Source organism: Rhinoraja longicauda, chromosome 3, assembly GCF_053455715.1.
Source record: "Rhinoraja longicauda isolate Sanriku21f chromosome 3, sRhiLon1.1, whole genome shotgun sequence".
Lineage (NCBI taxonomy): Eukaryota > Metazoa > Chordata > Chondrichthyes > Rajiformes > Arhynchobatidae > Rhinoraja > Rhinoraja longicauda.
In genome coordinates this window covers 46393716-46407044 of record NC_135955.1, presented here as the reverse complement: position 1 = coordinate 46407044, position 13329 = coordinate 46393716, and the positions used below count along the sequence as shown (strand labels likewise).

General features: G+C 45.8%; 1 protein-coding gene across 1 annotated transcript in view; it reads right to left on the bottom strand.

Annotated features, from left to right (window-relative positions):
• The window catches only part of pum3 (pumilio RNA-binding family member 3), a 45013-nt gene extending 34300 nt beyond the window's left edge, over positions 1 to 10713 (bottom strand). Inside the window, exons 1-3 of the mRNA XM_078396065.1 lie at positions 10641 to 10713; positions 5564 to 5686; positions 3999 to 4160 (exon numbers count right to left, since the gene is read on the bottom strand). Coding sequence (XP_078252191.1) covers positions 3999 to 4160; positions 5564 to 5663 — 262 coding nt within the window. The 5' untranslated portion in view covers positions 5664 to 5686; positions 10641 to 10713. The remainder of the gene's footprint in view (positions 1 to 3998; positions 4161 to 5563; positions 5687 to 10640) is intronic.
• Positions 10714 to 13329: the final 2616 nt, after the last annotated feature.

Genomic DNA, 13329 nt, shown 5'->3' with positions numbered 1-13329 from the left:
GCTCCCCGACTTACGATGCTTCCACTTACAATATTTCGACTTTGCGATGGTGCAAAAGGCAGCGACCCGGGAGGGGGGGGGGGGAGATAAGGGGGGTTGAGTGAGGGTGGAGTGGGTGAGTGGGGGAGGGGAAGTGGATGGTGATAGACCAATGCAGTAGAGGTTTGGGGGAGTTTTAAGGGGGGTTGAGGGGGGATGGATTGGGTGAGTGGGGGTTGAAGGGGATGGAGTGGGTGAGTGGGGGATGAGGGGGGAAGGAGTGGGGGGGGAAGAGGGGAAGGAGGAGTGGGGGAGGGGAGGGTACTTGACCAATGCAGGATAGGTTTGGGCTCAACGGGTCCACTCTTTTCTAGTATATAGATAGATGTAACTGAAAGTCTCATCTTGTATGTATGTATGTTCCTGAAATACAGGCAAAACGGTACACGATAGCGCAACAATTTTAGGAGCACCTTACTCACCTTTCGCCTGCAGTGTGCAGTATTAAGTTTCGTTCAAATTATTGCGTTTTTGTGTACCATTTTGGCTGTATTTCGGGAACATACATAAACATAGCACAAAAAGTAAGGAAATTTGTGTTTGGTAGATTATTTCTTTGTTGTAACAATGCTTCTTGGCAATAAATCTTATACCGTTGGAAAGCCTGTTTATTTCCCTTTTAAATGGTGCCACATTTGTAAGGAACATGCATGAAAGCATCACATGATAGTTGCTCTCTAGGTAGCATACGATCCTGATTTGGAAAATTATCGCTGCACCTCCATCATCGTTGGGAATAAATCCTGGAACTGTTTCCTGAACAGCACTATAGACATTCCTGCACAGGAAGGACAACAGCAGTTCCACCACAGTGTTTCACAACCACCTTCACAAGGGTAATTAGGAATAGGCAATAAATGCCAGAAAAGATTATATCTTATAAATTAAATATTTGAAGATGCTGTCTTTGTAATCCAGTCATGCATTGTGCTATTCCAGTGAGGCAACCATTTCTACTAACCATTGAGAAGAGGATGGTGTGCCAACATCTTGTACCACAGCAATTCCTCTGGTAGGGGTACTCCAAAATATTTTGAGATCGAACTTTCCAGGAATTAAAACATAGCACAAAAAGTAAGGAAATTTGTGTTTGGTAGATTATTTCTTTGTTGTAACAATGCTTCTTGGCAATAAATCTCATACCGTTGGAAAGCCTGTTTATTTCTCTTTTAAATGGTGCCACATTTGTAAGGAACATGCATTTGTGGGATGAGCAGCAGAGCTGAGTATGTGGGTTGCGCCCATGAAAAATCTGCCAAATCTTCTCTGCCAATGCCAAACAGCTTATTCTGCCATTGACTCTTGTTCGGTGTTGTTTGGTGGATTGGATGATTGAAGTCTGAAGAAACAAGACATATTGGCAATTTAACAATTTATTCATTTAATAAACAGGAGCCTCAGTAGCGTGTGGAAGAACCATACACAGCCACAACAGCCTGGCACCTCCTCCTCATGCTGGTCACCAGCCTGGTCACACACTGTTGTGGGATGGCATCCCATTCTTCAACCAGCATTTGTCGCAAGTCAGCCAACGTGGTTGTGTTGGTTACTCTGGCACGAACAGCACGCCCAAGCTGATCCCACAAGTGTTCAATGGGGTTGAGGTCAGGACTGCTGGCAGGCCATTCCATCCTCTCCACTCCCAAATTCTGGAGGTAGTCTCTGAGAAACCCTGCTCTGTGGGGGCGAGCATTGTCATCTTGGAGGATAGAGTTCGGTCCCAGACTGTGGAGATATGGGATTGCCACTGGTTGCAGAATCTCATCTCGATATCTCTCTGCATTGAGATTGCCTCCAATGATGACAAGCCTTGTTTTTCCAGTGAGGGAGATGCCGCCCCACACCATCACACTGCCTCCACCAAAAGATGTTACTCTATCGGTGCAGCAATCAGCATAGCGTTCTCCGCGTCTTCTCCACACTTTGACCCTATAATCCAACTGCCGTAGGCAGAATCTGGACTCATCGCTGAACATAACGTTCCTCCACATGTTCAGGTTCCAGTGCACGTGTTGCCGACACCAGCGCAAACGGGCCTGATGGTGAAGGGCAGGCCTCCTGGCAGCCCTATGAGACCGGAGATCGGCTGCGTGCAGTCTGTTCCGAATTGTCTGGGCAGAGAGCCGTCGGCCATATCGTCCTGCAAACCTTGACTACAAATCTGTAGAAGACAGCCTATGGTTCCCAAGTGCTGACAGGGTGAGGAAACGGTTTTCTTCGGGTGTCGTCTTCTTGGGACGCCCACTTCGCGGCCTGTGTCTGACATCCCCCGTTATATGGAACTTGGCCTTCACTTTGGAGATGGTACTAGGGCTCACTCCAAATAATGCCGCAACTTGGTTTTGCGGAACACCAGCTTGAAGTTGCCCTATCGCACGGGCCCTATCCAGATCAGTCAAACGTGGCATGCCGATTCTTGGAGCAGACACCTACTGACCACTGTAGCAGGGCCCATGCTCACAGATGCTGCCAATCAGGTGCCAATCAGGCACCAGATTGTCAGCACCTGGGGGTACCAGAAGCTCAAAACAAGAGTCAATAGCAACAGCAGAATGTTTGGCATTGGCAGAGAAGATTTGGTAAATTTTTCAAGGGCGCAACCCATATACTCAGCTCTGCTGCTCATCCCACAAATGCATGTTCCTTACAAATGTGGCACCATTTAAAAGGGAAATAAACAGGCTTTCCAACGGTATAAGATTTATTGCCAAGAAGCATTGTTACAACAAAGAAATAATCTACCAAACACAAATTTCCTTACTTTTTGTGCTATGTTTATATATATATACACACACACACAAGATGCGATCGCCATTTTGAGATCACTGGCGTCACAACGGGAACCCACGGGTCGTCCATATATATATATATATACATGATGTGATTAACATTTTGAGATCACTGGCGTCACAATGGGAACCCAACTGGTCTGGTCCACTGGTCGTCTAGTATAGAATATTAAAACATTGCCTAAAATGATGAACTAAAACATATGAAGAAAATTTGACTTACTTACTGATAAATTGTAGCTACGATCACGTGGCGGCGCCTAACGGCAGCGGCTGACGAGCAGTCTGTCCGTCTTTTTTTCCCCTTTTTTTGTTGTGTGTCGGTGTTGGGATGGTTTTTATATATTTTTTTTGGTTGTGTATGTGTGGGAGGGGGTGGTGGTGTGGGTGGGTGTGGGTGGGTGGGTGTGGGGGGGGGGGGGAACTTTTCTCTTCCTCACGGCGCGGGGTGTGGCTCGGCTGCGGGGCCTAACATCGCCCGCTGCGGCTTGGCCGCTGGACTTTACATCTCCCGGTGCGGCTTGGCCGCTGGACTTAACATCGCCCGGTGCAGCTCGGCTGCGGGACTTTTCACCGCTGGTGCGGCTCGGCTGCGGGACTTAACATCGCCCGGTGCGGCTCGGCCGCGGGGCTTAACATCGCCCGGTGCAGCTCGGCTGCGGGGCTTTTCATCGCTGGTGCGGCTCGGCTGCGGACTTGACATCGCCCGGTGCGGCTCGACCACGGGACTTAGCTGCGCAAGGCTTGGTCGCGGGCCTTTCATCGCCCGGTTCGGCCGCGAGACGTTTCAGCGCCCGGTGCGGGGACTGTGCGGGTCGGTCGGGGACGAGCTGTCTGTCCGTGGGCGTGGGGAAGAGAGTGGAAGTTTTGTTGCCTCCATCACAGTGAGGGGGTGTTTGGAGTCACTGTGATGGACGTTTGTGTTGGGGTTATGTGTCTTGTGTTCGTTTTTTTTTCTTCTATGACTGCTATGTAGTTTCGTTCGGTACTTCGGTACCGAACGACAAATAAAGCTCTGTTATACCTGTTATACCTGTTATTACATGTAGATTAGACAAATGGCTTAAATTTATCAGAAATCTAAGAAATAATTTCCATGATTACTTTTACACACTGCTTAAAATGTGTACAAATGAAGCTTACATTTCTCTTAAACTAAAAGCTACATACCGTCTTCATTTCCACCTAATTGTTTCCTTTTTCTTGCAGCTTGCTTTTCTCCCTTAAATGTTTCCATTTTTCCACCAGGGTTTGCCAACTTCTTGCCATTAAACTTTGCCTTGTTCTCCAACTTTTGAAATTTGAACTTTGAATTGTGTTTCCCGGGTTCATCTGTGTTAAAACCCAATAAAAAGAACAGGGCGTTAACACAGATGCCTGTAGTTGCTGTAATAAATCTAATTACAAATTTCAAAATTAAATTTGGGAAATAAAGCATTAGACTCTGATTTATGGAGGTACATGTGAACCTCCCAATTTATGGATTATTGTGGCCAGTTATTACGACATGTTAACAAGATTATAGCAAAGTGAAGGAAGGTGCATTAAAAACAAATCTGATTATACTCATTGGATAGGATGAGGAAGCAGGGAAAGAAGCTCATGAGGAGCACAAGCACTGACATGGCCCAAAGAAGGGTGTTGCGGGTTACCCAAAATTGGAGAATGCAATGTTCATACCATTGGGTTGTACGTTACCCAAGCAGAATATGAGGTGCTGTTCGTCCAGTTTGCGTGTTACCTCATTCTGGCAATGGAGGAGGCCCAGAATAAAAAAGTTTAACTTCTCTCCCCATTCCCATACTGACTTCAATCCTGGGCCTCAGAAAGCAACCAGGAGATGTTGTATGCCTTGATATATCAAGCACATGTTTCATGAAACATTCGCCGAGTTTCACCAGTGTACAGGAGGCTACATTGGGAACACTGGATGCAGCAGATGAGTTAGTGGAGGTGCATGTGAAACAAAAAGGAACTGCAGATGCTGGTTTATACCAAAGGTAGACAAAATGCTGGAGTAACTCAGGTGGTCAGGCAGCAAAATGGATAGGTGACATTTTGGGTGGGACCCTTCTTCAGACGGCATCCATTGATTTTCTCCAGAGATGCTGCCTGACCCGCTGAGTTACTCCAGAATTTTGTATCTATCTGAGGCGCATGTGAACCTCTGTCGCAACTGGAAGGACAGCTGAGGTCCCTGGATGGATGTGAAGGAGTAGGTACAGTTGCAGTGGAAAGGACTTGGTTTGTGTGGGAAGGGATGGAGTGAACCAAGGAGTTGCAGCGGGAGCGGTCTCTACGGAAAGGAGAACGGAACGGGAAGATGTGACTGGTGGTGGGATCTCGAAAATGTCAGAGAATGATGTGATGAATTAGGAATTAGGAAATATTTGAGCAGGAAACTGGATTTGGTGAGTAATTGAAGAACTACACAATGGCAAATAGGAGTTGAAGAATGGTAATATGCCTTTAAAATAAAAGACATTGCCAACTATGGTTTCTGTATTTCTGACCTCTCGTACCACTGCTGCAACGATTGAGGGTTTTTTCAGGACACTTCATTTTTTTTGATACATTGTGTTCGTGAAAGCAGCTGGCATTTTTCTATGTAGAGATTTTATTTTTAAGATTAGCTCTTTCGTATAATAAGAATGTGGGAGCATATAAATTTGATTTCTGGATTAAAATGGATAGATGAATTCACCCATTTGTTTCTAGTGACATCAAGGTCTTACCTGCTGAAACACTTTTAGATCCATCAAACTTTTTAACTTTGCCCTTCCTAGATGGGGCACCTCCACTTTTTCCAGAAAACTTTTTACCTTTAAGCACCATACTGTCACTGAGCTCAAAGAAACCTGAAAGAACAAATGGAATACAGCACTGAATCAATACCAGCATAAAGCTTTGCAATATTATAAAATAACAATACATTTTTAAAGTATACGATCGATGCAAAAATGCACAAAAATGGCACAATTATACTTGCATAATTGAAAATGACCAAAATTAATTTGGGAATCTTCCCTGGGATTAAATGAAGCATCAACAGCTTTAGCAACAAAACCAAAAAAATTAAATGAAGAAGGAACTCTAACTGTAGAGTAAGAGTAACGTTTGTACACATTCCTCAGACATTCCTCAGTCTACATTGGAAACTTAGAGCTTCTGTGCTGTTGGATTATAAAACTGATCTAAAACCATGAACAAAGCTGGTAACACCGGCATTATGTACAAAGAAAGATAGAGAAACTGAAAAAGGGCAGATGCGGCAAATCTAAAATAAGACTTCAGCAAAGCATTCAACAAGGTTTTGCGTGGTAGGCTGCTCTGGAAGGTTAGATCACATGGGATTCAAGAGTTACTGTATGGATAGAAAATTGGCTTCATGAAAGGAAGCAGAGGGTGATGGTGGAAGGTTGCTTCTCGGACTGGAGGCATGTGACTAGTGATGTGCCACAGGGTTTGGTGCTAGGCCCGTTACTGTTTGTTATCTATATCAATGATTTGGATGAAAGCATACACGGCAAGATTAGCAAGTTTGCAGATGATACAAAAGTGGGTGGTTTTGCAGATCGTGAAGATGGTTGTGAAAAATTGCAGCAGGATCTTAATCGATTGGCCAGGTGGGGTGAGGAATGGTTAGAAACATAGAAAATAGATGCAGGAGGAGACCATTTGGCCCTTCGAGCCGGCACCACCATTCATTGTGATCATGGTTGAACATCCACAATCAGTAACCCGTGCCTGCGTTCTTCCCATATCCCTTGATTCCGCTAGCCCCTAGAGCTCTAACTCTCTTTTAAATCCAGCCAGTGAATTGGCCTCGACTGCCTTCTGTGGCATAGAATTTAACAAATTCACAACTCTCTGGGTGAAAAAGTTTTTTCTCATCTGTTTTAAATGACCTCCCCTTTATTATTTTTATTCACAAAATGCTGGAGTAACTCAGCAGGTCAGGCAGCATCTCGGGAGAGAAGGAATGGGTGACGTTTCGGGTCGAGACCCTTCTTCAGACTGATGTCAGGGGGGCGGGACAAAGGAAGGATGTAGGTGGAGACAGGAAGATAGAGGGAGATCTGGGAAGGAGGAGGGGAAGGGAGGGACAGAGGAACTATCTAAAGTTCGAGAAGTTGATGTTCATACCACTGGGCTGCAAACTGCCCAGGCGAAATATGAGGTGCTGTTCCTCCAATTTCCGGTGGGCCTCACTATGGCACTGGAGGAGGCCCATGACAGAAAGGTCAGACTGGGAATGGGAGGGGGAGTTGAAGTGCTCGGCCACCGGGAGATCAGTTTGGTTAATGCGGACCGAGCGCAGGTGTTCAGCTTGGTTTCGCCGATGTAAATAAGTTGACATCTAGAGCAGCGGATGCAATAGATGAGGTTGGAGGAGGTGCAAGCGAACCTTTGTCTCACCTGGAAAGACTGTTTGGGTCCTTGGATGGAGTTGAGGGGGGAGGTAAAGGGACAGGTGTTGCATATCGTGCGGTTGCAGGGGAAAGTGCCCGGGGTTGGGGTGGTTTGGGTAGGAAGGGACGAGTGGACCAGGGAGTTACGGAGGGAACGGTCTCTGCGGAACGCAGAGAGGGAAGGGGATGGGAAGATATGGCCAGTGGTGAGGTCCCGTTGTAGGTGACGGAAATGTTAGTGGATGATATGTTGGATCCGCTGGCTGGTGGGGTGGAAGGTGAGAACGAGGGGGATTCTGTCCTTGTTGTGAGTGGGGGGAGGGGGAGCAAGAGCGGAGCTGCGGGATGTAGAAGAGACCCTAGTGAGAGCCTCATCTATAATGGAGGAGGGGAAGCCCCGTTTCCTGAAGAACGAGGACATCTCGGAAGCCCTAGTGTGAAACACCTCATCCCAGGCGCAGATGCGGCGTAGACGGAGGAATTGGGAGTAGGGGATAGACTTTTTGCAGGGACCGGGTGGGAAGAAGTGTAGTCCAGATAGCTGTGCGAGTCAGTGGGTTTATAATAAATGTCCGTCACTAGTCTGTCTCCTGTGATGGAGATGGTGAGGTCCAGAAACGGGAGGGAGATGTTGGAGATAGTCCAGGTATATTTAAGGGCAGGATGGAAATTGGAGGTGAAGTGTATGAAGTCAGTGAGTTCTGCATGGGTGCAAGAGGTAGCACCAATGCAGTCATCGATGTAGCGGAGGTAGAGTTCAGGGATGGGGCCAGTGTATGTCTGGAACAGGGATTGTTCGACGTACCCGACAAAGAAGCAGGCGTAGCTAGGACCCATGCGAGTGCCCATAGCTACGCCTCTGGTTTGGAGGAAGTGGGAGGAGTCAAAGGAGAATTTATTCTTATTCTGTGGCCCCTGGTTCTGGACTCCCCCAACATTAGGAACATTTTTCCTGCATCTAGCTTGTCCAGTCCTTTTATAATTTTGTTTCTATAAGATCCCCTCTCATCCTTCTAAATTCCAGTGAATACAAGCCCAGTCTTTCCAATCTTTCCGCATATGACAGTCCCGCCATCCCGGGGATTAACCTCGTGAACCTATGCTGCACTGCCTCAATAGCAAAGGGGTCCTTCCTCAAATTAGGAGACCAAAACTGCCCACAATACTCCAGATGTGGTCTCACCAGGGCCCTATACAACTGCAGAAGGACCTCTTTACTCCTTTACTCAAATCCTCTCATTATGAAGGCCAACATGCCATTAGCTTTCTTCACTGCCTGCTATATCTGCATGTTTACTTTCAGTGACTGGTGTACAAGGGCACCCAGGTCTGGTTGCACATCCCTTTTTCCTAATCTGACACCATTGAGGAAATAATCTGCCTCCTTGTTCTTGCTGCCAAAGTGGATAACCTCACATTTATCCACATTATACTGCATCTGCCATGCATCTGCTCACTCACTCAATCTATCCAAGTCACCCTGCAACCTCCTAGCATCCTCTTCGCAGTTCACACTGCCACCCAGCTTTGTGTCATCTGCAAATTTGTTAGTGCTACGTTTAACCCCATCATATAAATCTTTAATATATATTGTAAATAGTTGCAGTTCTGCTCGCTCAGCTACAGAAAGGATATCATTAAGTTGGAAAGGGTTCAGAAGAGATTAACCAGGATGTTGCACACAAGGAATTGCAGATGCTGGAATCTTGAGCAGAACACCGTGCTGAAGTAACTCAACAGGTCAAGTCACAGGTCCCAGCCCATAACTTTGCCAATCCATTCCCTCCACAGATGCTACCTGACCTGTAGAGCAACTCCAGCACTTTGTGTTTGCTCACCAGGATATTACCTGAGCTTTTGGGCTTGATTTACAGGGAAGGGTTGGATGGGCTGGGACTTTTTTCTTTGGAGTGGAGGAGCTGAGAGGTGACCTAACAGAAGTGTACAAGATCATGAGGGGTATCAATAAAGTGACTATTCAGTCTTTTTATAAAGGGTAGATAATTCTAAAACGAGGGGCCATAGGCTTAAGGTGAATAGGGAGAGATTTTAGAGGGACCTCAGGGGTAACGTTTTCCACTCGGAGAATAGTTTGCATCTGGAATGTGTTGTCAGAGAAAGTTATGGAAGCGGATACAACTACAAAAACATTTTAATGTCATTTATATGATAAATGTATAAGAAGAGTTTAGATGGTTATGGGTGAAATACTGGCAAATGGGACTAGGCCAGTATGCTACATTGGTCAATATGGGCAAAGTGGGCCAAAGGGCCAGTTTCTGTGGTGTAGGGCTCCGCGACGTTTAAAAGATATTTGGACAGGAACATGGATAGAAAGGGTTTAGAAGGATCTGGACAAACACAGGCAAATGGATTTGTTTAGATAGGCATCTTGCTAGGCATTTGCAAAGCCCCATTTTCACACTGAAAAGACCCTAACATCATCGGTGTACAGGATCTTGCGGACCAAGTTCATAACTCCCTGAAAATGGCAACAAAAGTAGATGGAGAGATAAAGACGGCAATATAGTATGCTTGCCATCATCGGTTAGGGCAGTGAATATAAGAGTCAGAAAATCACATTGCAGTTTTATAAACCATTTGTTAGTCCGCATTTGGAGTATTTTGTGCATTTCTGATCACCCCATTACAGGAGGCTATGAAGAGAGTGCAGAAGCAGTTCACCACAATGTTGCCAGGGTTAGAGGGTATTAGTTATAAGGAAATGTTGACAAAACTTGTAATGTTTTTTCTGGTTTGTCAGAGGTTGAGTGTAGGAGTGCCAGAGGTTCTCTACCTCCCCTACCCCACCACCTTGGGTCCCCTCTACCCACTCCCGTTCCTCCAGTCCCTATCACATCCCCCCTCCAGTCCGCTCTACCCCACCAGCTCCTATCCTCTGGTTCACTCCTTTCGGTCCCACGCTCCCTCCAGTCCCTTCCACCCCTTTCCGTCTGGAGGAGGGGGGGGGGGGGGGGGGACCGGACCTTGGGTCCCCTCTCACCCTCCGGTCCCTTCCCTCTACCCTCCCCCAACTGGTCCCTTTCACCCCCCCTCCCCCTTGTCGCCTCTACCTCCCATCCCCCCACGAAGTCGCCACTGCCCCCCCCCGACACCATCCCTTCTACCACTTTCATTGCTCCCCCCCTCACTCTCTCTGTCTCCCCATGTGTCTCTACCTCCCCGTGTCTCTATCCCCCCCCCGTCTCCCCCCCCCGTGTCTCTACCCCCCCCCGTGTCACTATCTCCCCCCCCCCCGTGTCACTATCTTCCCCCCCGTGTCACTATCTTTCCCCCCCCGTGTCACTATCTCCCCCCCCCGTGTCACTATCTTCCCCCCCCGTGTCACTATCTTTCCCCCCCCCCGTGTCACTATCTTCCCCCCCATGTTCTCGCTCACCCGCTCCGCGTGTCGTCGCCGCCGGTCGCAGTCTGTCTGACGTCAGCACGCTGCACCCGCAATCGCCGGCGACGTAACGTGACGTCATGCCCTCCCTCCTCTCCTCTCTTCTCCTCTGTCGCCAGGCGGCGACGTCCGCATTGAAATGAACCCCGAGTGGCAATGATGGGAAATAAACCAGCGCTGCCGCCGCGATCGCCCGACAGAGGGCGAGATTGGTGCAACAGATTCATGGTCCGACTGGCTCCAGGTAACTCGGGCAGAGTATCCGGCTAATAACCCCCTTCTCTGTCACAGAGTCCCAAACCTGGTGTCAATTATGTTATTATAATCGGAGAATAAAGCCCACCACGTCTCAAACAATTTGTTCTAGAATTTAAGATTATCCGATAATAATAACAAATTGTTTCATCAAATTTCGAATCAATCACAATTTTAGCTCGAATCTATTAATATTTTCCGGTGATTATATATATATATTTAATATATGGAGTTAAAGATGGATTATCGTGTCCTAGTTTCCAGAGCAATAAATGTAGCTTCGTGAAAAAGGTTCTCTTTCTGGAAGGGACACAAACAATAAACATCCAAATTGCATAAAAAGGAATTACAATAATTTAAATCTAATCAGTTGTTTCAGTAACTCAATTACACACCACCTGACGAGCTTTTGATGTGAGCTAGAAATGTGCTAACCAAAGAAACAAGTATGAAATGGTATTGAACTAGAAAACAATTCCCATTCATACCTCTTATACAAGAGATAAGTGGTAGGTTTAGCTGGAGAAGCTGTGTTTCTTTGATATCTTTGAGCAATGAAAATCCAGAGGATATTTGACTGAAGAGTTTAATATATCTGTTTCAGATAGGGGAATTGGAAGCTGCTATTTTCATAAGCAGCATGTTCAAGGACTGAGACCAGAGATGTATCTATCTGTGATCTTCTAAACTGACCCAACATTGACTGAACATTGACTTCTCTAACTTCAAATAGCCCTTGCTTTCCCTCTCTTGCCATCCCCTCCCCCTTCCCAGTTCTCCTACCAGTCTTACTGTCTCCGACTACATTCTATCTCTGTCCCACCCATTCCTCTGAAATCAGTTTGAAGGGTCTTGACCCGAAACGTTACCCACTCCTTCTCTCCAGAGATGCTGCCTGTCCCACTGAGTTACTCCAGCATTTTGTGTCTACCAACAAAGTACCATGTCTTCCATCTGGGCATATAGTAGACTTCAGGACTGAATATTATTCTCAATAATTTCAGGGAATTTGCTTTTCCTCACTACCAGAACAGGCTAGTTCTGCTGTGGGATGACCTATTTGTAATATTAATTCATTTTTCTTCTCTTCACAGACACCATCTGATTCATTGGACATTTTCAGGATTATCCTTTTGGTTTCAGGTTTTAGCAAAAGTCCTGGCATGCATTTCACAACTTTTACATGCCACTTTATTTGCTCTCTTCTCAACCACCCTCATTGTCCTATTATATGGTTGTATAAACATTTGAAGAAACCTGGCCACGCCTGACCTCACTCTATCAAAGGTATTCCCTTATCCTGACGATCACACCCCCACTATATTTGTAGCTTGCTTTCTTTGTACCTGTGAACAAGAGTCTTTGACCTAAAAAATTAACTCAATTTTCCACAGATGCTGCCGGATTTGCTGACTTTTTTTTTTAGCATTTTCTGTTTTTATTTACAGACTTAGAGCCTTCTTTCATGTGTCTGTAACGCAATTCCTGTAAGATCAGTGGAAACAGTACAAAATCATGGCGTTCAATAACAAATTAGATTGGACGTGAGAGAAGCTAACACGCAGGATTGTGGGGAAAAAGCAGATTAGTGAGACTGACAGGTCTACTTTACTGAGTCAGCACCACTTTGATGGGCCAAAGCGCCTCTTTCTGGGCATGTGCCATAATTCTCTATTTGAATGCAAATCGTATTAATTCCACTCATTAGTTCTTGTAAATCTTGTAATTTCATGTGCAATGTGAATCCAGAATTCCTATATCTGTAATGATAATCATGAAATCATGGAATTATCTTAGAAGTGCAACTGGTTCACATAAGGGACATAATTTGGCCAGTATATGATTCTGGTGTGGCTTATGCAGTTGATGTTGAATTGTCTCTGAATTGATGAGGCAGTTATAGGTGGTTAATTTATGCAGATTTTGCCAAGGCATACACATGACGTGACTGAATAAATAAAACCTGTTGAAATCAATGAGCACTAATTGATGTCATGGCTCCAGCTGAAAAAATGATCACTGGAAACAATCACATGACATTTTTATACAACCTTTTTACACCTGTAGAGTTATGGTTGAACCTAACAAGGACCTAGATGGGTGCCTGGATTTACTGATGCTGATCAAAGAATTTAACTGCCATGATAAAAGGTTTTTGTGTGCCAACAAGCCAGGGCATTCAGAACTGATGGCTGCAGTTCCAACATCAAACACGAGAGGGAGTCTTTCAAAGCTCAACAACAAAGTTGTGTTGGAAGGAAATCCAGATGCTGGCTTACACTGAAGATAGACACAAAAAACTGGAGTAACTCAGCAGGTCAGGCAGCATCTCTGGAGAAAAGGAATAGATGACGTTTCAGGTTGAGACCTTTCTTCAGACTGAGAGTCACAGAAGAGGGAAATGAGTGATATGAAAAGATACATAGAA